Raw genomic sequence first — 27,647 nt, 5'->3', positions numbered from 1 at the left:
TATGGTCCCCAGACCATTTCATTGCTGGGGCACTAACCAGCTCCTTGAGACATCATCTGTCCTGCAACGGTGTTAGATTGCTTCCTACGACCTGTGAGATCAAAGGAGATGGCAAAGAGGGCGGGACCTTTGTGGCCCTTGTAACAAAATCTTGTCTTTGTTTTAACGGCAGAGAGGAACAGAAACCAAGTGCCAGATTATTTGTATTGGAGTTTGCCCATGTTACGTGATTTAGGGAAGGCGGAGAGGAAGCAACGGGGAGCGGATTTCCTTTACTGAATTATATTTTGCTTAGGCCGGGGCTAACACTGCATTTTCTTGACACACGTTTTCTGCAGGCCTTTGCTCTTTCTCCATCGAAGATGTCTTCAGAGCGGTCTGTTTGGAAACGTCCTGCTCATTCCTCAAATCCGACTCAAATAACATCTCTACCAAACGTGCCTGCTTGGGCTTCCTGATACAGATTTTTATTGGTACGTGGATTAAACCACTTAACAAACAAATAGTACTTATAATTTATCTGTCTAGATTTCTTTCCCCACTATGGCAGAAAGCTCTCGCCATTTTTGTATATCCCATGCGTGTTACCCTCTCACACAGCCCGGTCCGTGAGAGATGTAGAGTGTTTGTAGAATAAATGAAAGGGTGAATGCATGAGTTAATCTATTGTCTGAGATGGATACTGATTGGTAAAATAAGTGGGTGACCAGGCTGGGTTTTTTCAGATACGACCTGCCGAATCTACTTGCAAAGGAAGAGCAGAGTGTACATTTCATTTCCGTTTGTATAAGGACTACAATTAGAATAACAACCAAGAGGCTCTTTTTGTATCCAACTGAAATTCCTGAGGCTGCCGAATCTGTCATAAAGCACTGTGTCGAACTGTCCTAATGAACTCCTAGATAGGCCACACGTGGTATAACCTACCCTAGGCTTTGTGGCTTCCAAAGGGCAATTCCCTATAGGTCCCAAGTGCCACCTGGGTGTCAAGCCACGCAGGGGACGGCTGGAATATAAGTGATGTGGCTAGGAGTGCACTTCTGTAAGGTCAGGTCCAGCTGAGGGCCTTCCACGAGTTTCTTATGACCCACAGATTTCCTAGGCTATAAAAGCCTGGGCAGTCTGGCTGGGCTGTGAGTGACAAGAACTAACACAGAGAAGAAAAAGTTCATGTTTCCTTCTTAATTTAGAAATCACTGGATTTTCATGTCATCCTTGCATTTACCCAGTGGTAGGATTTGAATGACACCTGAAAAATGTCATATAATACATGGCTTCCTTTTTCATTTTTCTTGCATGGGTGCAGTGAGAGTTTTCCAGACGGCTACATGGACAGCACGATAGGACGGGCAGGGGCATCCCGCTGTCGCCCTACTCTGGGCAGTAAGAACTGATAGCCAGGCCAGAGCCCAGAGGCGCCCACCCATTTCTAAGGGTTTTGCATTTGTTTCTTTGCATATGAGCTTCTGTTACCCTCACGCCACGTTTGTGGATGGTGAATTCCAGACTAATAGAAAATTTTCGTTGTGATAGAGGTTCTTATCAATTTTATGCAAGTTCCTCTAATACCAAGAAAAACAGATGGAGCTGAAAAAGTCCCTACTAAGGAATAAAGGACATCCCGCTGCAGCGGGGCAATGTAGCGAAGGGAGGCACAGAAATTTCCCCGAGGTTTATTGATGTATAAACTACACAGGCCCAGAAAGCATTAGGAGAAGAATGTCATTTTAAAACAATTCAGGAAGAGCCTTGTTTTGTGCCATTTCTTATGATTACAGCCTGGGAACCTGGAACAAGATATCAGAATTTAATACTTGAGCTAGTTTATGAAAAGCACTAAGCAGCAGGCTTCTTGCTTTAACCTTTTTAATATTCTGGAATTAATGTCCAGACCATCTCACCTTTCCAGGTTAATGAAGTAGCTAACAGGCCACAATAGAAAATGACTGCCCAATCAAATTATGACAATGAAAAAAAAAAAAAAAAGAAAGAAAGAAAAGAAAAAAAAAAACGAAACGGGAAGGTCTGAAGTTAGAGGCTTTTATTGTCTTTCAAAGAATGTACAGCAGCATTCCCATTCTGTTGTCTGCTTGTGATGGATTGCAAAAAGAATCAGAAGAGGCACAACATGAATCTGCTCTCAGGACAGTGATTGTAATCAAAATAGGAAATGGTACAAATGCAAGCCATTCTCCTTGCAGTTTAAAGATTATAAATCCCTTATTCATCTGTTATGATCCAGGGCCTACTTGTGATTTTTATAGTTCTTAACATGCGCAGAATTTTAAAACTGTAATGTACAGGGGCTACAGCTGTTCTCCTTCCACTGTGCATGTTTAATCCCCGCTTGGAGCGTGGTCCCCTGGTCTCCCCTCCCTCTGCCCATCTGTAGCCTGAGCCCGCTGCCAACGCCTCCACGCACAGCAGAAATTCAGCTCACCGCAGTCTTATCCTCCCCGGGTGATGAAAACACAGCACCTACTCTTCCAAGGGGCCCTGGAAAAAAGTAGGAGCACTTGCCAAAGGTTTTGCTCTTTTTTTTTTTTTCCTGGGTGGGAGGAGAATGGAAACTTGTTATTTATGCAATTTAAGAGGGAAACGAGACAGGCAGAAGGTTTGGACCCAGGAGACCTGGAGTTTTGTCTACCACGCGCCTCCTTCCAGGAGGATGATGTTCGTGCTCTTTGGTTTTCTCATCCCTCAAATAACAAAAATACATAACAGAAATATGTATTGCAAGGGGCCGTGTTGAAGATCAAAAGAGCTAGAGTGTGTAAAGTTGCTTTGGAAACTAGGACCAACTTTTCCCATGTTGGGAAGCCAGTTCAGGGTGGGTGGGTGGGTGGGTGTGTGTGTGTGTGTGTGCGCGCGCGCGCGCGCGCGCGTGCTGTTCTCACATGCTGGGATTCCCCACAACAAAAAATGCTCCAGAAACGGGCCGGATGTCCTACAATTTAACCCAATTCTGACACTCTCTACCCAGAGATAACAGCAGATTTTCCAGGTTAAGGGCTCAGTCCTCCAAGACTGTCCTCCCTCCCACCCTTCAGATGCCAGCCACAAGCTCAGGTTTGTTACTCGCACGTCTCACCAACGGACTATGAATTGTTGGTTCCCAACACTCCCTCTCAGGTGTGTGATTAATTTGCTAGAGAGGCTAGAACACAGAACTCAAAGAAATATCCTACTTCCTAAATTACTGATTTATTATAAAAGGATATTAAGTCAGGAATAGCCAGATAGAGGAGAGGCGTAGAGCAAGTTAAGGCCAAAGGGTTCAGAGCTTCCATGCCTTTTTTAGGCACACCACTAGCCCCAAATCTCCCCATGTTTATCAACCTGGAAGTCTCTGAGTCCCGGCCTTTTGGATTTTTAGGAGGCTTTATTACATAGGCACGACTGATTAAAATCATTGGTGGTTGGCAACTGATTCAACCTTTACCATTTACCCCACCACATGGGTCAAGGGGTGGGACTGCTACCCTCAGATACCAGGGTTGGCTCCAGGGGCCCCCAGGCTCCATCCTTAGGCGCTTTGCAAAAGTCACCTCATTAACATAAGTGACAACTTTCTCTCTCTTCACACTTACAAAATTCTGAGGCTTTTGGGTCAGTTAAGTACTGTGGGAGAAAGCAAATAAATAAGGAAAATGTACATTTTAAATGACCAAATATATATTTCTTATAAATCACCTTACTGCAAATGTAAAATGTCGGCAGTATTGGATTCTGACAGTGAGGTAAGAAAGCCTAATGGGAGATAATAGTCCTAGTGATTTGTGGTCCTGTAGATTTCTTAAGTACATTGAGTGTTTTGAGCTAGATCTTTCCTGCTTATGAAAGATGGTTAACAGTCAATGAAATCCCTTGGGAGACCCAGTTCTAGTACACTGGGGAAACACTAGTGTAAGAAAAGTTATTTCTTTAGCTGTGTCTGAGGGACGATGGAGGCGCTGCCCCCTCCGAGGTACTCAGCTAATACCCTGGAAGACTTTTGTTTGTTGGGTCTTTTGCTCTCACATACATTTTTTTTTTATCTCTCTCTCTTTTTTTTTTTGTTCGAATTAAAAGTCTTCTGAGAGGTAGTCCCTGGGCGGCCTGGCATGCGCATGGCCCGCTGGTCTCCCAAAGCCGCCTCCCCATAGCAGGGCCTCTCCCTGCTGTGACAGCATCGCAGCACTGGCAGTCTGGGCCATTGGTGGTGAGACCATTCTAAAAGGGTCTCCAATCCATTTTCCAGGAGTAAGGGATGACAGAGTTGGGGCACACCTAGCAAATGGTGTGCAAACGGCTATTTTAGTGATGTGCAGATACAAAAATGGCAGCTTCGCCAATTTGAGAATTTACCCACATGGATTGGCATTGTTGGACCTGCAGAGTTATGGTGGCGATTTGCAAGGCCAGGAAGTTGACAGTCTTTTGAACGCAGTAGAAGAGAGAATGAAAGAACGGGGTAAGGACCGAACTGGGGAGGTGTAGAGATTACCACCCATAGTTTAAGGAGGGACTTGACAGATACTGGCTCACTACTGATGGTCTCCCGACATCGATGAAGTGGTGTATGATGAAGACTCACCTTATAAGAACATCAAAATTCTACACTCAAAGCAATTTGGAGATGTTCATCCAGCGGAGGGTGATTTGGGTACACATAGGCCATCCCGAGCAGTAGGAAAGACTGTGTACGGTGGCTAAGATACACTGACTCCAGGTGGTGGAGGTAGGGGGCATATTATGTGAAATAGTCAAACCGAAACCAAAGATGGTCACTATGCTAGAGATTGACCAAATGGTGATTGATGGATGTAAGGAACACCTGTGAAAACCATGTAGTCACCTCTTAGACAATCTTAAGGGAGACTGCTCTCAGGTTTTAATAGAAGATTGTATTCTAGTACCAAAGAGGTACACCAAAGAAGGGAGAGAGTTTGATTATGTGGATTAATGATCTGACAGCCGTTCTGATCTCCGCATCTCCAGAAGATTTCACGTGGGAGTTTCTCAGACGGACTCTTGACCTCTCCATGAAAGGACTGAAACAGGATGGGAAATATTTCCCAGAGGGGAACAGTGTCAATCTGACAGAAGCCCTGGCACTCTATGGAGAACAGCTTGGGTGCCTGTATTGTCCTGTGGACAATTCTCAAAGGAGATAGTCTGAATTCCTTCATACTGGGAATTGTGGGTATTTTACACTATTTGGAAGAAAGCAAAGCCTTGAAGACCAATATCCCCTAATCATGTGTGCTGCAAACAGCCTTCCTGATTTTGTATGCTGTACATGACATCCAAATGAGTCAGGCAATTCACTGTGAATTCCTTCAAGGTTTCTTTCTTTCTTCTTTTAAATTATTATATTCAATGAAGAAAAGGACAAATGGGAAATAAATATTTTGATGAACTAGGGTGTTACTATTTTTTTTTATGAAGGTCAGCTGAAGGATGATTGGGCTCCACAATAAAGGCTGCTAAATGCACTGAATCCCTATAATGTGGTTTTTCTTACTTTTTTTTTATATGCGGGCTTTTTGTGTTTGTTTTGGTAGACTTCAAATTTGGTTGTTTGGAGGAAAGAACATCAATTGTTTTGTTCTGAAGAGGAGTTCTTGATACTATTTCTTCCCCAAAGATTGACTTGAATATTAAAATTTGGTGCCTATAAGAGAGATCTAGGAAAAAATGAGTAGCAATGCTTCAATTACAAATAGAAACGAGAAAAAAATTAAAATTCTTCAGAGCTGATCAAGAGAAATATTCACATCCCCCAAATACTTATAAATATGGTGTAAGAGCTTTTACGCTTGTTGTCTCAACACTTCGCAATTTAAAATGTTTTCTATTCATCACCATTAGTCGTGTTTTGAAAATGACATCATAGCCTGACTACTGATACATATTTACCAACGCACCCTTTCCCTATTCTTTGTGGAACCCGTTTCCCTTGGGAATGACCATCCTTTCCACTTTATTGTATTTTTGCCTTCAATCACTCTTTCTCACAGCACGTTTTCCACTCTTCAGTGTCACAATCCCCATCTCTCAGTCAGACTGGCCTTCTTTCCTGCATGACCTTTCTGCATGTGCCTTCCTGCACGACCTATGTGCTTTCATGACCCGTGTGGAACTTCTTACCTTCCGTGGTCACTGCCGAGCAAGAGCCTAATACTCATAACAATGGCATCTTTGAGTTGGGTGCCCTGACGCTTCCACATTTGGGGAGCACATTTATTTTGTGGCTATTTTGGTTTTGCATTTCCTGATTTTAATCATTTTTGATTTTTTTCATTCCTAATTTCTAGGGAGGGAGAAGTGTTAAGCCTGCCTTTTACCAGGTGGTCTTGTGATTTTAAAGAATCTCCACACATTAAAATTCCATTTTTATGTAATATCATTTTAATAGAAATGCTCATTTTATGGAAGGAAAATGACAGATAAAAATTTGAATGCTTCTTAGGAGCCTCTTTTACCCTTTTTATTGCATTTTGATGTGGCTTAATTCATTAATAAAGGGGGATGAGTTGGAACTGTAGCGGGTTTTATCTCCTATCATTATTCAACAAAAGAGAATATTTTTTCAATAAAAATTTTAGAGCAAATTTCCAATTTTCTGAAAAATACATTTTTAAAAACAGAATGACCTTGGATTCAATTCAAAACAGGAATTTTACAGCCACTCTTGCAATTCATCTACTTCCATAACTGCCAGGGAGGTAAGATCTACTATTATTATTGCCACTTTGCAGATGGGGTGAGTGACATTCACAGAAACAATGTGGGTTGTCCTTGATCACAGCGCTGCAACTTCATCTCTAGGAACTAGGTTAAGACCCAATTGTGTTAAATTTTAAATTCAGTTGCTAAACAACCTCCCCCTGCTCTTGTCTTTTCTAGTCTCTAATTTTCTTCTTCTCTATAAATTTTTTGGAGACATTCACTCTATCCTGGACACTTTAAAAAATACTACCTGCCCTAATTTTTGAAGATGATACCTTGCCCATGTCCAATGTTAAACTGAGGATAAAGAAAAGATGTCAAAGGGACACCTGGCTGACTCAATGGGTTGTGTCTGCCTTCAGCTCAGGTCATGATCCTGGAGGCCTGGGATTGAGTTCTGCATTGGGCTCTGTGCTCTGCAGGGAGTCTGCTTCTCCCTCTCCCTCTGCCTGCTGGTCCCCCTGTTTGTGCTCTCTTTCTCTCTCTGTCAAATAAATAAATAAAATCTTAAAAAATAATCCATTCTCATATGATCTGATATGACCAGAGTTGTGCTAGCGGTACGTACAAAGCACTCTGTAAATGCTGAGGAAGTGTGATAGAGTCTGCCAGGGGTTGGAGGAGGGAGAAGTAAATGAATAAAGGTTTTAAAGGTCAGTGACATTTGGGGCTGAGGATAGGATTTGAAGGCGGAGTAGAGAGAAGGGAAGGGCACAGGGAAGGAAGAGATGGCCAGGGTGCGGAGCCCATCATGTCCCAGATAAGGGGTGCCCTGGGGCAAGGCTGCTCAAGACCCGGGGCAGGCAATTAGGCAGGACATGTGCGTGCAGTCCCTCCCTGTGCATTCCAAGTGGCTGGGGCTCATCTGTAGAAATGAGGAGCTGCAGATGGTGTAGCAAGCAGTGCAGGCTCTGTGGGATCCTGAGACGGTGCTCTGGTCATGACATGGAAGAGGGATTGGAGTGAGGACACACTGGAAAGTAGGCCCATCAGGAATAATGACAGAAAGAAGATAGAAAGGCTGAACTAAGACAGTGACCATGGGAACCAAGGGAGTGGAGTGGACAAATTTGAGATTTTGAGAGAAAATGGAAAAAAACCCCAAACCCAAAAAACAACAACTCACCCCAAACACCTAGTTGTAAAGTTTAAGGGGGAAGGCATGTTTCCATCTCATAAAAATCTAGAATTCTGGTAAAACACAACATATTTAGTTTAAAGTTGTGATTATTTGGAACATAGTTCATTAAATTCCTCAAATAAGTAGTTTTTTCATGCTAAACATTTCTAGGAAAGGCAAGTGACAAGAAATCAAATTGAAAATCAATTTTATCTTTAAGGAGGGAATTCTTACTTTATATTCTGGGATCATTTTAGATCAGTTCAATTTCTTACATCTTCCGGGTCACATTCCTGCCCCTTCCTCTCCTACATTTACACCCACATTCTGCGGTGGCTCTCCTTCCTTCCTGCCACCATGCCTGTCCTTGGTTACCCTCAGCTATAGCACTGCCTTAGGAGCCCCAAGGAAGAGTCTGGTTGCTCCCCACCCCTTCTGGCCATATGGCATTAATTCCTTCAGGCCAGGGACTCTTTTCCACTCTTCTAGCTCTCAGAGGGAGGGAGCTTAAATTTAAAATCTTTCCTACGTCACTCCCTAAGTCATTAAAATACGTGATTGACTTAAGTCTCTCAACACCCATTTGAGGACTACTATCATTGTTTCCCAGATTGGGAGACTGAGACCTGGATCACATAATGAGAAAGCTAATGCTCTTTTTTTTTTTTTTTAAGATTTTATTTATTTATTTGATAGACAGAGATTACAAGTAGGCAGAGAGGCAGGCAGAGAGAGAGGAGGAAGCAGGCTCCCTGCTGAGCAGAGAGCCTGATGTGGGGCTCGACCCCAGGACCCTGAGACCATGACCTGAGCTGAAGGCAGAGGCTTCAACCCACTGAGCCACCCAGGCGCCCTGCTAATGCTTTTTATATTATTTCACATTACTATCTTAATGTCTATTCTATGTCCTGGCATATAGTGGATACTCTCAGTAGATGTTTAATTAGCATTTAAACAGAGGTAGATTTTCTCACCAATAGGTAGCCCTCTGTCAAGCTTGCTAGCAGATAGGGATTCTCCTGTCCCTGGAGTATATAAACTGTATTGTGTTTCAGCTTTATTCTGGGTTAAATGCAGCATTGTGTGTTAGCACAGGAATCTTGCTTTAATGCCACTTATGTGTTTATGGGATAATGTGCCTCAGGAGACCAACACTGGTTACAAATGTAACCAGTACGCCCTTGGCTTCTCCTGTGTTAATTACACATGTGTCACATTTACAATAAGATCACACATCTCATTGTTCTTTGAGTACCTACCTTTCTATCAGGAAGAAGTTCAGACTTTTCCTAGATCTTTTTCTCCGAGTATTCTCAGGAGCCCCTGTTGTGCAAGGTGGGTCCCTTCGTAGTCACCATCTGTCATGAGCCAAGGCAAATTCTGTAGTTCGAAGGGTTAGAAAGGCTCTGCTAGGGGAACTTTAAGCAATGTTCAGCAAGATGAGGTGACATGACATGGATGGCATGAATAGAAAGGTGTGCTGTGTGCAGTGCACTGTGCACCTTCTAGGGTGAACGTTCGAGGAGCAGGACCCTTTTCTCGATCTCTCATCTTATAGTGCAAGGGTAGGAGAGGAAAACTTTCTTCCTCTTCCCTTCTAGGTTCTTTGATTAGTCTAATAATTCAACAGACATAAAACAGATTAACCAGAGAAAAACAAATTTAATTTTATACCTACAGGAGCGCCAAAGAAGGGACCAATGCACTTTTATATCTGTTAGACAAAGAAACAATTTGTGAAGAATTGAGGAAACAAAGGCAACCTGGAGTCCGTGGTAACGTACCACTAGGACAGAATGGCCAAGTTCCTGGTCAGCTCCTCCTGCTGGTAAGAGGGGAGAGGTCTCAGTTGCAGATGACTTATCCAGGCTAGTGCTGGTCAATAGAAATACATATATGTATAGAAACCATATATGCAAGTGTGAGTGTTTTACTAACTACAGTTGAAAAAGGAAATAAAAATGTGAAATCCATTTTAATAATACATTTTATTTAAATTACTATATCCAAAATATTTCAACATGTAATCAATATATAAGTTGTTATTGAGATATTTTACATTTTTTTTATTACTAAGTCTTTGATGTCAATCAGGTGCATATTTTAGACTTATAGAATCTCTCAATTTGGACACTAAGCTTCTTTTGGAAATACTTTATCTGTATATAGATTTCATAAAATTTACAGTTAGAAAGTAGATTTTTGGGGCGCCTGGGTGGCTCAGTCGTTAAGTGTCTGCCTTCGGCTCAGGTCATGATCCCAGGGTCCTGGGATCAAGCCCCACATCAGGCTCCCTGCTCAGCAGGAAGCCTGCTTTTCCCTCGCCAACTCCCATGCTTGTGTTCCCTCTCTCGCTGTGTCTCTCTCTGTCAAACAAATGAATAAAATCTTTAAGAAAAAAAAAAGATCTCCAAATTGTTCCAAATAAATACTTTGAAGTTTTCCAATACCTAAATCAAGTACCAATTTTTAAATTCAACTTTAAAAAAATTAAAAAAAATAAAGTTTAAATTAAAATTAGTTCTTTGGCTAGGCACATTTTAGGGCCTTGATAGTCCTACTTGGCTAGTGGCTACAGTATTGGACACAGAGCAAGCTCCTGGAGTCATTTTTGGGCAATCCCAGGTATGTATAATGTTAATATTATCTGGGAACCAGCAAATCTTAAAAACAGTAATATAATAAAACACAAAGAAATGATATATCAAGTCCCAACTCTGGGTTTGAACCCTAGTTTTGCTACTTTCTGTCTATAAGGAAGTTATTTCACCTTCTGGACCTCAGATGACTCACCTGTGGAAAGAGATATTATTTCTGGCCTGAGTTTTGTAGTGAGAACTAAATGGGACAATGCCTAGCTTACAGTGAGTTGTCAATAAAGGCAAGGTAATACTGTTTCAGAGTTTAAAAATCCTTTCATAGTTCATTATTTCATTTGCTCCTTACTGAAATCTCATTAAGAATGGAAAAATTTATTATCTCCCTTTATAAAAGATCTAGAACAGGTCTTCAAAATCTAAACCTATTTCGTTTTCCATTTTATGATTACTATCACTGTCAAGTTGGCTTGAATCAAGTGGTCCCTATGAGAGGTACTGTTTTGTTTTTTTTTAAGATTCTTATTTTATTTTATTTTATTTATTTGATAGAGACCACAAGTAGGCAGAGAGGCAGGCAGAGACAGAGAGGAGGAAGCAGGCTACCCGTGGAGCAGAGAACCCAATGCGGGGCTTGATCCCAGAACTCTGGGATCATGACCTGAGCCGAAGGCAGAGGTTTAACCCACTGAGCCACCCAGGCGCCCCCGAGAGGTACTATTTCTTAGGGATGCACTTTTGATAGCTACACTACACCAATTTTCCCCTTCTGGTTTTGAGGAAGTAGGGGCTGACCCAGCTATTCATATCTATAAACCTATTGTACAACGCTTAGAGAAAAGGCAGACTTGTTATTGATATTAGGGATTCAGACTACTCATTTCTCATGAAATATTTGCCTTTCTACTTCCCTAAACACTTACTTAAAAAGAAAGTTAAGGTCTTGATTATTCATGGCATGTTTGTTTGGCACATTGCCTCAGATTGATAGATCACAATGAAAGAACATAAGCAATAGTTAATTTTCAAGTTTCCATGCCATGTATTAAAGATTGTGTGTCGACAGTGATTTTGAGCTCTAATTATCTCATGTAGCCTGAGTGTTTCTGGTTTGTTTTCATTGAGGCACAAGCAGAATATGCTTACGTTTATAAGTTTTAGGATACTCATTGGGTCTGTTTTCTGATTTTTCTCTTCCTTTGATGACCTGTCAAAAACTGGAGTCTGCCCCTATGTGTCATTCCAGTCCATTCTGTCTTGACAATCTGCTGCTTGTCAAGGCTGCCCCATAGTCCTTTGTGTCCCTGTCTGGAAGCCCAGGGCACTTTTGAGTGCATTAGGCAACTTGTGAAATATCTGATTGAACTTGGGTTCCATCATGCCATCTCAATGAATCAAGCCACTGTAAATTAAAGCTTTGCTCTACCAGTGGTCTTCCAACTTTGAATACATTTGATTTAAGGGACTTTGGTCTCTGATCATCTCCTACTTTATGAGGTGATATTCTGTAAGTGCAGGGAAAGAATGAAACCAAACATTTGGAGAAGACAGGTATGAGGAACACAAGCAAGGGAAATAGGGCTAATTCACACATGGTATCATGTTGTTATTTATAAAGGCAGGTAAAACATCATAATTGGTACCATGTGAAAGTTACTTCAGTGACCTTCCAGACTGTGTGTCTCAGGGATGTGTGGTAGAGGTAGTCATAAAAAATTTGATGCCATGGGCATTCTGTAAATTAAATGCTTCCACAGGCCTCTGTCTATGCAACAGCAATGACCTATGATGCAAGTATCAGAATATATGTTTTCCTTATAAATAGGCAAAGGAAAGCTGATGTGAATTGGCCTTTCTCTGCAGAAAAATATTGAATAATGAGTTTTTTAAGGATTTTTTTTATTATCAAGGAACATATACTTATTGTATAATATTAAGGGAAAGATAATAAAATCACCCATAAGTACTTCTACTAACGATAACCATTTTTAATTTATTTTGTATTTCCTTCCAGTCTTTTATAAGCATGTATTTTAAAATCTAGTTATAATTGTGCTGTATGTAGTTTTATATCTTGCTTTTTTCTTTTAGCATTGTAAAATTTTTATGTTAGTAGGTTAAGCATTGGATAGACTCATAAATCATTTAGTCTATTACCTATACTGGAAAATTTTGGTTGAGTTCATTTTATTTTTCTCTTTAAAATAACCCTGTGATGAACACCTTTGATTTTTTATCTTCTAAATCATATTTTATTATTCCTTTAGTATAGGTTCCTAGAAGTGGAATTATTGGGCAAAGTTTTTATATATTTTTAGAGCTCATGACACATTGACAAATTCCTTTCTAGACGGTTTTTAATTTATCCAATGTTTTGTCCCATCAGAAGCATATAGTAGTGCTCGAGAAGACAGATATTTTAAACAAATATATTAGCATGTAGATAACTAAAGTACAGATGTTCTCTTCAGAAAAGAGCTATACTTATTCAAATGTAGTTGCCTGTGTACATGCTGTTACTTCAGAGGGGTCCATGATTTAAACATAGAATAGTGTCACGAATTCAGGTTCTGACTGATTTTTGGCTGTTTTCAAAAATTGCATGATCTGTTCCCAAAGAATGAAGACTTGCTACCCTCAAAGATACACAAAAGTATGAGTTACCAGCAAATAGCCCTTGCTACTGGCTTTTCCTTCTTCAAGGACCCTGCTCCTGCTGGATGCTGCTGTGACCATCAAAGCAATGCCAGAGAAGGGCTAGAAGTGAGGGGGAGAGGGGGCAGTGTGGTGTGTGCTGCCCAAAACCTCTTCCCCTGGCAGTGTCTAAGTAACAGTGCTCACTTGGCTCCATTTGATGCAGAGAACAAATTTAGACCTGAAAGAGGGGGATGAGCATGGTGTATTCATGACAAGGTGATTTTTCTAAAGAAACAACCTGGTTTTTCTATGGGACATGTTTTAATGGATTTTACTTGATGGTACAGAGCAAAACAGAGAGAGAGAGAGAGAGAGAGAGAGAGAGCTACAAGGAGCAGAGAGAAAGCAAAAGAGTTATTTTAGTAACTGGGGAAATAACCAGGGAAATCTACGTGAAGAGTTTATCAGCGATTTTTACTATTCTTGTCACTTTTCTATAGGTCTGAAAAGTTGGAAATTGAAAAGATGAGAAAAACAAACATCTGTAGGGGACAAAAAATAACTTTCTTCTTCCCTTCTATGTTCTTGGTCAAGACACTCCTGTATAAAAAGATTAATGGGAGAAAGATTTAATTATATATGTATGTGTGAATAGGAGCCCCTCAAATATATGAGACTCGAAAAGGTTACCAGAGCAGGCAGCTTTTATGCTTTTTAGACAAATAATAAGTTTTAGGTGCCTGGGTGGCTCAGTCAGTTAAGCTTCTGCCTTTGGCTCAGGTCATGATCTCAGGGTCCTGGGATGGAGTCCCGCATGGGGCTCCCTCCTCAGAGGGAAGTCTGCTTCTCCCTCTCCCAATCCCTCTGCTTGTGTTCCTGCTCTCACTGTCTCTCTGTCAAATAAATAAATAAAATCTTTAAATTAAAAAAAAAAAGAAATGATAAGTTTGTGTAGAATTAACAAGGCAGAGGGGTTTGGGTTTGGGGTAGCAAATGGTAAAGAGTTAACAAGATTTAAAGCCTTCTCGGCCCTATCTCTGGTGATGATTGTCTTCTATCCTCCTGGTACAGGGAGAGTACCTGTCACATGAGAGATTTATTTCCTGCTTTCAGGGGGACAGAGGAAGTTCAGAATGTTATTAAATTGTTGTTTCTTAAGTATCTTTATTCAAGATAATCAATGCGCCAATGTGGCATATTTTAGGCTGACATATCTGAATCTCTACTCATCAAACAACACCACAGGCCCTGAAGAACGATCTAGGAATGACTGAAAATGATGAAGGGCCTGGCATCAAGGCAGATGTGGAGCAGAACATCAGTGATTTTCACGTGATCATGGGCAGTCTCCTTCGGAATTCTTCCTTTGGGTGTGGGACTTGTGTACTTGAACTATTTCTTACAAAAGAATACCCAGTGCCAACCTCCCAGTATATTTTATGAACAGAATTTATCATCCTAATATAGACAAGTTGAGAAGAATCTGTTTAGACATTTTGAAAGGCAAGTTGCCCCCCACATCAGAGATCAGGAGAGTCTTCCAGATGCTTCAGCAAATGTTGGAGGGGCATGGGAAGTAGTAGAAGGCAAAGGAAGCTGAGATTACTGAAGCATTGATGGCATGGACTAGCTATACAGTTAATAAGATTTCACTTGGTCTGATTATCAAGTGTATTTCACTTCTCCTTTTTGGCTAATATGTCTTTTTCTGTTATTGTTTCACTACATGTCTTTGTAATGTTATAGAATAAAATCTAATATCTCTTCAAGAAAATGGCAGAGAGAAAGCAGTTATCCTATTATCACTGAGCTTTAAGTTTTTGCTTCTTTTGGTCCATAAACCTCTGCAAAAATGATATTAGGAGATACTAATTTGAACCAAAACTTAACAGTGGCTACATCATTAGTCCCTGTGTCAGGTTGGCTTTGAGCTGAAAAGAAAATATTTCCAATACAGTAAAGGAACAATTCTTGGACTTTAATATGCATATAAATCACCCAGGGATATATATATATATATATATTTTTTTTTTTTTGAAAGACTGAGAATGTGGGTGGGGGGTAATGTGGGAGAGAGGTAGGGGAGAGGGAGACAGAGAATCTTAAGCAGGCTCCATGCTCAGCACAAAGCTCTGTGGTGGCTCAATCTCATGACCCTTAGGTCATGACCTGAGCCAAAAACCAAGAGTCAGATGCTTAACCTACTGAGCCACTCAGGCACCCCTACCTAGGGATCTTCTTAAAAACATAGATTCAATTCAGGGGAATCTGAATTCAGATTCAGATTCGGGGGAATCAGGCGAGGAGCTTAAAATTCTGCATTTCTCACAAATTCCCAGGTGATGCTGATACTGCTGGCCCACGGATCACATTCCAAACAGCAAGTAGAGGACAAAACAAGTATTTGTATCTAAGGTAGGCATTACCCTCTTTGGTTCTTGGTTTCTTCAGTTGTAAAATGGAGAAAATGCATATATAAAATTCTTGTGAAGTTGAAATGAAATAAACATTCTGAAAGTACTTTATAAACTTTGCTTTCTCTATATAATAATAATATTAATTATTATTATTATTATTTTACTAATACAATATTACTTTACAAATCCTTTAGATTTGTTTTTTATTTACTTTATTACTTTACAGATCTTTAAGAGAACTTAAAAACAAAGATGGGATGGAGCGCCTGGATGGCTCAGTCAGTCAAACATCTGACTCTTGGGTTTGGCTCAGGTTATGAGCTCAAGCCCCATTTTGTCTCCTCACTGGGTGTGGAACTTGCTTAAAATTCTCTCTCTGCCCCTTTCTGCTCTCAAAAAGAAAAAGGAAAAAAAAAAAAGAAAGAATGGGAGGCTAGGTGCAGTAAATTTATGCTGCATTGTTGCTATGCAAGGCTCTTGAGACTGACGTAGAAACTGAGATCACGAGCAAAATTCATTTCTATGGACAATGCTGTTGAACTTATTAAGAATTCTAAAGATTTGCTACCTTGATACCTTATTGCAAAGCTATGAAAATTCTCTCTTTCTGAAAAGAAGTTTCTTTTGAAAGTTTTGGATTTCCATTATACATCATCCTTCCTAAGACTGACTAGAACCTTTCTTCTATCCCTAACCAAGCACCAGCCAAAATAACCTATGGACATTTAGTATTGGATTTGGAGAAAGTGATCAAACACTGAAGCCATAATCAAGTAATTGCAATTATATTATTTTCAAATATAATCTTCAGGCACTGTGGAATGAGAGAACTCTAATTTTCAAAAACCAAAGATAAAGCAATTGATCAGCTATTGAATATCAATAGGACTTCCATAAAACAGCTGAGTAAACAAATAGGCAGTGTAAGATTTTATCTCAGTTAAGAACAAAAAAAAAACAGTTACAGAACATAGAAATCCTTTTGGAAAATAAAATTTTAACATTGAAGTTAAAATTCAAAGCGAACAAGCTTCATTTCCTAGAGATGTTATGAATTTTTTTTTTTTCTTCAAATAATGGGGAATTCTCACAATGGTGAGAAGTGATAACATCAGAGGTGGCAGATGGGAGTCTGAGCCATTTACTTTAGATTCCCACATTTGGCTGGACTCAAGTTCCCATAGAAAGAAATTATTTTCCAGTACTTACAAAAATAGAACAGAGATGCTATGACAGTGTGAATTTAAAAACAAAAAAGAGTTTCTTAAACTTCACAGTCCTTAACTGCCTACAACTGTATCAGCAACCAGCTTGAGGGAAGATGGTAACAGTGAAGGATTCTCTGACGTGGGGTGAAAAAGGGGACGATTTGATAAAGGTAAGATGGTCCCCTGGAAAACCAAACTCATTTTATTTCAAAATTTAAAACTATTTATACCTTGCATACTTATGACTACACAATCTGACATACATTGAAGATTAAATTATTGATGACTTTACAATCTTATTATATCATGAAAAATTCAGCACGATGTATTTTATTCGTTTTCCCTTTTCGTGTTACTATCAATGTTCTCAGAGATTCTACTCATTTTTTCCCATTATTTAAAAAAAAATCTGATTTCCTGTTTATTTTACTCTGTGTCTGAGTTCTTCTTCTTACCTATCTTCACACCGCCTGGTGGTGTCAGTGGAGTGATGGCTTTTGACTCACTACCTTGTCAGGTATGTGCATTTGTGCTGAGTCACACATTTAAGGGAGGGAATATAAAGGACCCAGTGGAAAGAATAGAGATTTTGATGAGACAACTCAACTGATAATATCTGCCTTACCACATAAGACTTCTCTCCATAGGTATGAGAAAGTATATTGTGAGTTTTATAATTTTTATTATTTTTAAGGATTTTTATGTATTTACTTGAGAAATCTGCACGTATATTGCTTGCCCATATCTGTACATGACATATGAGTAATTCTTAATGATGCACATGAATATGCATGAATATGATAAGCATACTTGAGTCGACCTGGTAAACGTTAGTAGATTTTGAAAGAACAAAGCAGGTGAAAGAGATGGCAATGGTTATTTCATAAGCTGTTGAATGAAGTAAGTCAAACTGGAACAGGAGTCAAATCAAACTTGTTGAGAACATTTATTGCTGCCAGTGGAAATGAAAGACACATAGAATCCCATTGTAAAAAAGCCAAGGGGAGCGCGCCCTCACTCCTTTGGCTCGGCCTTTGTTACTGGACTGGTCACCCTCAGGGGGGTGGGAGGCCACTGCCCCTTCCTCTGGGACCTCTTCATGGCAGCACCTGCTCCCCAGTGCCTAGCTTTGCTGCACAGTTTGAAGCCGCTTCAGTTTTGTCTTTTGCCTTCGGGCAGTTCTCAGTTTTTTAGTTTTTAAGAAACTGTCCTCTAACTGGTATAGAAAGTCTTCAATTCGACCAACCTAGAAGAAATAAGAGTTGTGGGTTTTTTTTTCTTTTTTTCAGGTTTTGTGTAATTAGGAAAATAGTGAGGTATTTAAAATGAAAAGGCACATGCAGGTCCATGTCGGGACAGAATTAGCAGAGCTGGAAATGATCGAACTTTTAAAAAGCCTCCTTCAGTCTCCATGTCGGGTTCCCTTATTTTGGGAACGTGAAGCAGACAAGCAGGAGTTTGCTTTACCACTCGGTCCTATGTCCTGGGCGTTGAAGTGGGAACTATCACCACCCACTGTCTTTGATGGTCAGTACAACCAGGGATTTCAAAAAGAAAAACGGTGAAAAACGATTCTGTTGTCAATGGAAACAAACAAATACAGCCCCGTCAAAGCCAGAGTTTCCAGCATTTGTATGCCCCTGGCCCACTTGGGAGAAAAATGATATTACATATTGTCTTAGCAAAGAAACATTTCTCCTTTAAATCAAAACACAAGTTTGGGGAAATACATTTTCTTAAAAAATGCCACACCCCAGGGAATAAGATAAAATAATGATATACAAAACAAAATAAACTACTTTGTTTAAAAAAAAAAACACAAAAATAAACTATTAGTCTTTCTACCAAAGGAAACTTATAATTATTCAGTGATGGTTGAATATGTTGTACTCTTTGTCACTATTTTATTCCACTAAAGAACTGTAGAATAAAACAGTTTACATATATGCTGAGTTGGGCTCTCACGAAAGTCCGTAGATAAAATAATTTATACTTAGCCCTGACTCCCAGCACCTGCATATTGCATTAGCCTAAAGTCACTCACTGAAGAGCCCATTGTCATAAAGTTAGCTCAGAACTAGAGCACTTATTATTCAAGGTACACGAACATATCACCTACTTAAGATAAAAGCACTTAAACTCTAATTTTCCAATTTTGAGTTCTACTTTTAAATCACTTGATTTATCATTCAGGGTAATATCCAAAAGATAATTCAGATTGTCAAAAAGAGAATAATAAATGGTAGCACTCATCTATATGTTATGCTTGGATCTTTTATCACACCAGGTGATGTAAATTGTCTGTAGGTTTCCTTAAGACAATAAGATAATTTATTTATGTGAAAACAATTCTTTTTGAAAACCTAAAATCACTTCAGGTAAATTTCTCCAAAAGTTGTTATGGTGTCTGATCATTGTGGCAGTCGTCAAAATAATTTGACAGAATATTTTTGGACTGTCGTGAAGCCAGTGAATTATTCTATATATTCCGTACATTGATACTATCCAACTTATACCAAAATCCTAAGTAAAAAATTAACACAGAGCACAATCAAAACAAACATAATGGATGGCACTTTACCATTACTTCAATAGTTGAGTTGATGACTCACTCATGTTTATGCACTGAAAATGTATCATTTAAATCAACGCTCTTTACAATGAGAATGTTTGCAATTAGTCCAAATACAATTTAAAATTACAATCCTAATGCAACAAAAAAGGCTTCTTTCGATGATAATTGCTTTAAAATATCCATTAGGTGGCTGCTGTCTTTTCTCCTGTTTAAATTATATTTATTGATAGCAGTGTCGACTAACTGGGTTGCCTTTCATTAAAAAAGACAAAGAAGTAGCACAGGAGGTCTGGGTGGGACAGAGAGTACTGCTAAACTAAGCTGGAGGTCCAGAGTGTATGCTACCTACCTGTCTTAGCCTGGCCTGGGTGTTTACCTCCTACCTAGCCTGTCTGCGTGCTGTCCTTTCAACCCATTCTCCTACTGGTACTGGAATGATCTTTTTAAATGTAAGTTTGGTCACATTTTTCCTTGCTGAAAATACCTAAATGGACTCCTAATCCCTTAACGTGTCCCACATACCTTTGACTGATCTGGTGTCACTTGCATCTCTAATTCTGTCTCCTATCACTGCATTCGCCTCAGTGTGTAGTACATCTTTCAGTTATCTGAACACAGCAGCGCAGTGTTCTCAGCACCCTTGATCTTCTTAATGATAGGCCACGTGATGGAATACTCCCATTGGAACCCTTAAATTTCCTCTGGATTTCACGTTCCACATCAGTGCCTCAGGGACATCTTCCTTTATAATCCAGACCAGGTTAGGTCTCTCAGTAACATATATATATATATATACATATATATTCCCACAGCAGCCCATTCATCTCATTGCAAATTGTAATTTCTTTTTTTTTTTTACCTAATTGTTCATAATGATTTCTTTTTTTTTTCCCATTTTATTTATTTTTTCAGCGTAACAGTATTCATTGTTTTTGCACAACACCCAGTGCTCCACGCAATACGTGCCCTCCCTATTACCCACCACCTGTTCCCCCAACCTCCCACCCCTGACCCTTCAAAACCCTCAGGTTGTTTTTCAGAGTCCATAGTCTCTTATGGTTCGCCTCCCCTTCCAAATTTTTTTTTTTTTTAATAAACATATAATGTATTTTTATCCCCAGGGGTACAGGTCTGTGAATCGCCAGGTTTACACACTTCACAGCACTCACGATAGCACATACCTTCTTTAATATCTGTCTTCCCATCTGGGTTTTAAGGTCTCTAAGGCAGGAGTGAGGTCCATGTTTTCCACTACTCCCAGAATCTAGGATATGGTAGACTCTCCATAATTCTTCTCTCTGATAATAGAGCTAAAGACATTCAGCAACAAAATTGTTTTTCCATATTCGCAGTGATACCTGGTATGCAGCACATCAGAAGGCTTCCTTTTCTCTTACAAATTAAATAATCATCACTTTCACGTGCCATCATTCGATCATCACGGTTTAGCTTTGAGAGTCTCCAGGCAAGGTACTAACAAGGTGTGGTCTCCAGATTCAAAATGGACTAAGGTACAAAAGGCACCGAGTAAAGAAAGAGTCCGGAGTATTGAGTTCTGCTTGTTCTGCTTGTGCTTATAACCCTGATCTGTGACCCCACAGCAGTCACTTGGCCTCTCTGAGCTTTAGCTTAACTGACCTTTGATGAAGAAAGGGTTCGCCTGGATAATTTCCAAGGACACACCAAGCCAAAAAATTCCATGACTTGTACTCACATCACATCTAAGTTAGTCCAATCTTACATGAGTCCTCACATTTTTCAAATCAGAGGTTATTCTCTTAGATTACACCATTAGATGAATGACACACTATGCAGTAAAGTAAGTCAATTTTAGCTTCTATACTTTCTGAAGTGTAGGAGAGCTGCAACATGTTTTTAGTAAAACTGGTTCTTTATTTCCTTTTTTTAAGTCAAGGAAAGAAAAATGCTAGTTGAAGAGAAAATAGATTCATATAACTAAGAAGAACAGATTGCAAATGATAGAAATTTCTATAAAGTCCTTAGGGAAATAAAACACAAAGAAATATGTAAGCATGTAAGGAAGGGAAATGAGCCAGTTTTTGGAGCAGAGGCCTTATTAGACTTTCTTTTCGGTACAGAATCTACTTGCTTAACTGTATCAGATAGTCTACTTGGTCATTCTGGGTCTAATTTTCCCATTTGTAAAATGGAAAGATGGCTTTTTTTTTTTTTTTTTTAACGTATCTATGTGCCAGTGCTGACTTGGCTTTACAGGGCTATGGACATCAGACCAAATGAGCTTGCAGAGAATTCTGGGATGTCAGATGATCAAGGGGACTGAAGGTCTCAGTGAGAGGGCAGATTCTCACCTATCATACGGCCATCAGTCATAATTCACATCAAAGAGTAAGGAAATTATTATCAATGAGTTTCTCAGGACCCTTAAATCTTATACACAAAAATCTCTCAGTCAGGATTTCGTGTAGATTCAAGAAGTTCAGAATGAAGTTCAGAGCTATGCAATTTTAAAAGAGAAGACAGCCTGAGAAGCAATAGGAGATCTCAAAATTGAAATTTTAATAGTATAAAAACAAATACCAAATGAGTGAGAAATGGGGAGGTAACTAAACAGACCAACTTATATTAGAGGAAAATTTCTAATCAGCTCAGATTTCAAATGGAGCACATTTGTTTTTTCATGCAAATATTTATCGGACATATACTATGTGTTTGGCACTGTAATAGGGTGATAAGCAAAAATATCAAGATATTTGTTTATGAGGAACTCATATTCATGCAGGAGAGGCTTAACAAAAAATGATTGCAATAAAGCATAACTGCTTCTGTAAGAATTATATATGAAAATTCCTATTGGCAAAAATGTCAGAACAGTGAATTCTACTTGAAGGAACACAGGCGTGCATTGGGGAGATAGGAGCTGGCTCTTTGCCAGGACAAGAAGTGCATTCCAGACAGAGGGAAGGGGATTCCATCAGAGCAAGGTTGTGAAAGAACACGGGCTATTTGATGGGGATAAGTTTCTTCTAGCATAGATGTGGGCATCGGGGGGCTGGGAATAGAGATACATACAGATGGAAATATTGATTGGGGTCAGCTTGTAAGAATGGAAAAATATTTAGCCATGTGGTTAGAAAGTAAATCTGGTACCATTACGTGGAGTGGAATGTAGCCAGGGAAACTAGAGGCAGGTGAATCAATTAGGGGACCAGTGTAACAGGATATGGAGAATATTATGAGGACCTGAATCAAGAACTTAAGGGATATTTAGGAAGAAAGCTCTACAGACTTGATGAAAAGTTCTGTGTTGGGACAAGAAGGCATGCAAAATTTGGAATGACTGTGAAAGTTCTAACTTGAGATAATGATGATTTTTAGTGAGATAATAAATGCAACTAGATGAACAGTTGTAGGGGAAAGAAGTGAGTCTGATTTGTGACAAATATAAGAAATGGAAAAAAGCTCACATAATCAGAAATTAATTAAAAATGGTCCTATAATAATAGTCTAGTACTAGGCTAAAAACCAGGATGATCAAAACTCCAAATTAAAAAAAAAAAACCAACAACCTACCATTTTGCAGCCTACCATGTGAAAAGCATTCTAGCAGTTAAAAAGTGCTAAGAAAAACAAAAACAATGTTTTCAGTTATTCAGAGTAAAAAGGTGATTAGTACAGAGATACAGTACTGGATCAATGTCCGGTATACCTGTTTGGAATTCCAGCTCCCGCATTTTCTTGTTGTGTGACTTCGTATAATTTTATTTAACTTTTTAAAACCTAAGTTTCTTTTTCTATCAATTGCTTCACAGGATCCTAGTAAGATTAAATTAATTTGTGTGGAGTATTTGCATAGGTCTGAATCACTATTATTTAATAGTAGCATTAATACTTGAATCTGGAAGTATGTACTCAGTAAATAGAAAAAAGATAACTAAATGAAAAAAATACAGAAGTGAAGTAAAATAAAAAGATAAACAGCATTAATAGACACTCTGTTTTTGGCCTCACAGATCCTGGCTCAGTACCTACACTAATTGTAGTTGCCACACATTAAAGTCTTGCGATCAGGTCTCCAAATTCCACTATATAAAAGTCAGAATTAGGAGGGGACAGAGAAAGGAGAGGAGAGAAGAGTTTCTGATAGCACGTATTAGTAGCAAGTTCAATATAAATCAACAGTATTCTCTGGTTGCCTCCCTGGAAACCAGTCTGCTTGTAGATAGCAATGTGTCTGTCTCATACATGTTCATCGGTGGATGCCTGAATAAAGAAAATGTCACACACATAGACACACAGACACACACACACACACGAATATTATTCAGCCAGAAAAAAGAAAGAAATCTTGTTATTTGCAACAGCATGAATGGAACTTGAAGGCATTATGCTAAGTGAAATAAGTCAGAGAAAGACAACCATGTTCATAGACACAGAGAACAGACTGGTGGTTGCCAGAAGTGCAGGGGATGGGAGGAGGTGGGCAAAATAGATGAAGGTAGTCAAAGATGCAAACTTCCAGTTATGAAGTAAATAAGTTGTGGGGATGTAATGTACAGCATGGTGACTACTGTTAATAATATAGTACTGTATATTCAAAAGTTGATGAGAGATTCAATCTGAGAAGTTCTCATCACCAGAAAAAAACTTGTAGGGATGCCTGGGTGGCTAAGTCAATTAAATCAAATAAGGAGTAGTTTAGGGAGAGGAAGTTAGAGGTTGCAGTTAGGCAGAAGCTGATGCTTCTCAGGACTGGGTGAAGGTGGGATGCCTGGGTGTCTCAGTCTGTTAAGCATGTGCCTTTAAGCTCAGGTCATGATCCCAGGGTCCGGGGATCGAGTCCCAAGTTGGGCTCCTTGCAGGTGGGGAACCTGCTTCTCTCTCTGCTTCCTACTCCCCCTACTTGTGCTTCCCCCCTCTCTCTCTGACAAATAAATAAAATCTTTAAAGCAAAACAAAACAAAAAAAAGAAGAAAAAAACTTGTAACTATGTGTGGTGATGGATGTTAATTAGACTTACACTTCACAATGTATATGAATATCATTATGTTGTACACCTGAAACTAATATAATATTATATATCAATTATATCTCTATAAAAATATAAAAAAAAAAAACCTTTCAGGTAAAATGTATCTGTTTCAAAGGAGACTAATACTTTTATCCCTTCTCTGCTCAGGTCACATCACGTGCTTGGTTCTGGAGGCATGAAGGACCTAACTCCAAACTGTAAGAAGATTATATATGAATAATGATGATCGAATGATGGCACGTGAAAGTGATGATTATTTAATTTGTAAGAGAAAAGGAAGCCTTCTGATGTGCTGCATACCAGGTATCACTGCGAATATGGAAAAACAATTTTGTTGCTGAATGTCTTTAGCTCTATTATCAGAGAGAAGAATTATGGAGAGTCTACCATATCCTAGATTCTGGGAGTAGTGGAAAACATGGACCTCACTCCTGCCTTAGAGACCTTAAAACCCAGATGGGAAGACAGATATTAAAGAAATCACTATGAACAATTAGGTAAAAAAAAAAAATTACAATTTGCAATGAGATGAATGGGCTGCTGTGGGAATATATATGTATATATATGTTACTGAGAGACCTAACCTGGTCTGGATTATAAAGGAAGATGTCCCTGAGGCACTGATGTGGAACGTGAAATCCAGAGGAAATTTAAGGGTTCCAATGGGAGTATTCCATCACGTGGCCTATCATTAAGAAGATCAAGGGTGCTGAGAACACTGCGCTGCTGTGTTCAGATAACTGAAAGATGTACTACACACTGAGGCGAATGCAGTGATAGGAGACAGAATTAGAGATGCAAGTGACACCAGATCAGTCAAAGGTATGTGGGACACGTTAAGGGATTAGAAATCCATTTAGGTATTTTCAGCAAAGAAAAATGTGACCAAACTTACATTTAAAAAGATCATTCCAGGGGCACCTGGGTGGCTCAGTGGGTTAAAGCCTCTGCCTTTGGCTCAGGTCATGATCCCAGGGTCCTGAGATGGAGCCCCAAGGTGGACTCTCTGCTCAGCAGGGAGCCTGCTTTCCTTCCTCCCTCTGCCTGCCTCTCTGCCTGCTTGTGATCTGTCAAGTAAATAAATAAAAAATCTTAAAAAAATAAATTAAAAAAAAAAAAAGATCATTTCAGTACCAGTAGGAAAGTTGAAGGATCTGGATAGCTCCTGGAATTGTAACAGGAGTCTGTGGTGTCCAAGTATTTCAAGGTAGTTATGTGGAAGGGGTGGTGGATTTGTTTTGTGTGAGCTGATACAGTGGAAAGAGTGCTGTGTACAATTAGAGAGCTTGATTCTTGAATCTTCCGCTAGTCATGTGACTTAACTTCTGACCTTTAACTTTCTCATCTCTCATATAAATTGTGAATTAATAATGATAATCATTCTCTACTTGACAGGGTTTTTGTGGGGATTAAATGGCTTAATGTTCGTGAAAAGATCTTTATAAGTGTTTAAGCCATCCAGGAAGATTTTAATAGCAGTTACATTGTGTAGTGCCTGGTGGCTTCATAGTAGGTTCTCAGTAAATATTTGCTGAGTCAATGAATAACTGAATGAGTAATCAAATGAGTGAAAGAATAGATATGAGGTATAACTGTTCTTTTCACTATTGTATAAAAATGAAAGGGACTTTCATTTTTTATCTCTGTCCCCATCACGGAGATTGGAAATCAAACATTAGATGACTCTTCTGGAGAGCATGAAATATTTGTGAGTCATGTGTGAGCCAGGGGTTGGACTCAATAAATTTTAAAAATTCATTCCAACTTTAAAGTACTAATTCCATGGTGTTCGGTTTGACCAGGATTCATTCCACAGAAATGTGCTCCATGGAAGGAGGGCATATTGCATTTTGCCTGTACTACATGGAAAAGCACTATGGAAATGAGAGGGATCTAACAGTGTCTATTGTAGTTTTTTATATACTGAAAGGACTGAACTAATTACTATAAACACCCATAGATACTGAGATTCTTGAGCCTCCTCTGTGTCCCATTTATAAGATTATCACATCTAAAAGACCTATATTTTCTTCTGTAGATGTATCAGAATTGTATCTTGCGTGCACAGGGCCCCTATTATGGATTAACTTAATAGCAGAAGGTAGTTCACAGAACATTCATTTCCTTTTCATCTTATAACTGTGCAAGATTATGTACTGGCACTAAAATATTTCTTTTCAGTTAATAATTTTGCATTTTTCCAGCATATCAAAACTTATAATTTTCTACTGGATTTCAGGATAAAATGAAACATTTTATTAGATAAAAATAATATGTTTTCCCACATACAACCACTCATAATTACTTTAAATATAGGCATGCTGAAAGATACTTGAATATTTACTGCAATAATCTTTTACTTTAAATTGCTTTGTATCTTATATGTAGGTGGAAAGCATAGGGATGCCCTTGGGTCAGGTGACATTCTGTTCATTTAAGAGCTTTCATTTGAAGGAGGATTACCATTAATTCTCCATCATTTTGAGGTGTTGACTGTGCCTTCATTTGCACAGAGATTCAACCTATTTTCACATGGTAATTGAAGGCATATGAGCCAAGGTGAAAGCAACATTCCTGCCTTCCATTTATTGTGTGAGGGCTACCATGAGACCAAAGGCATTGCTAAGAAAGGAACTGAAGTTTAGGGCAAAAGTTAGAAATGGGGGTAAAATAAGGAAAGAAGTAATCAAAGGCTTAACATGAGCAAATTTAGTGAGAGAGGATAATAATAAGAGACTACTACGCAGCAGTGGCCTGATAAAGCTTTGAAAGGGGAGTCATTCAGATGTGGTAGAGGGGAAGGAAATGAGAGGAAATGTGAAGATTTGGGTGATCCCTTTCCTTCCCAAGTCAATTAAAATCAAACAGTACTGGATTGAGTTGAATTGTGTTCTCTCAAAATCCATATGTTAAAGTCTTAACTCCAGTACTTCTGAATGTGACCTTTTTTTTACAGAGACAGTCAAGCTAAAATGAAGTCATTAGGATGGGTCCTAATCCAAAATGATTGGTGTTCTCATAAAAAGGGGAAATTTGGATAGACACACAGGGAGAGTGCCATGTGAAAACAAAGGCAGAGATTGGGGTGATATTCCTATAAGCCAAGGTATGATAAAAACTGCCAACAAACCCTGGAAGCTAGAGAGGCATGGAACTGATTCTTCCTCCTGACTCTCAGAAGGAACCAACTCCCTGACAGTTTGATCTTAGAACTTCCAGCTTCCAGAACTGCAAGATGATCAGTTTCTGTTGTTTAAGCCACTCAGTCTGTGGTACTTCGTTATAGTCGCCCTAGCAAACTAATACAACAACTAAGATATAAAGTTAATGGAAGCTCAGTTAAGTTCTAATTTTACCCTCAAACGTGA

At 39.1% G+C, this 27,647-nt stretch overlaps 1 protein-coding gene and 1 pseudogene across 1 annotated transcript in view; one reads left to right on the top strand and one right to left on the bottom strand.

The window, feature by feature from the left end:
• The first annotated feature begins 3,710 nt into the window (after positions 1 to 3,710).
• Positions 3,711 to 5,298, top strand: LOC123940691 (annotated as a pseudogene).
• A 12,518-nt stretch (positions 5,299 to 17,816) lies between these two features.
• SPATA16 (spermatogenesis associated 16) overlaps positions 17,817 to 27,647 on the bottom strand; it is a 236,938-nt gene continuing 227,107 nt past the window's right edge. The window contains exon 11 of the mRNA XM_046002990.1: positions 17,817 to 17,939. Within this exon, the coding sequence (XP_045858946.1) occupies positions 17,817 to 17,939 (123 nt within the window). The remainder of the gene's footprint in view (positions 17,940 to 27,647) is intronic.

The sequence above is a fragment of the Meles meles genome, chromosome 4 (assembly GCF_922984935.1).
Source record: "Meles meles chromosome 4, mMelMel3.1 paternal haplotype, whole genome shotgun sequence".
NCBI lineage: Eukaryota > Metazoa > Chordata > Mammalia > Carnivora > Mustelidae > Meles > Meles meles.
This window is presented reverse-complemented; position numbering and strand designations above follow the sequence as displayed.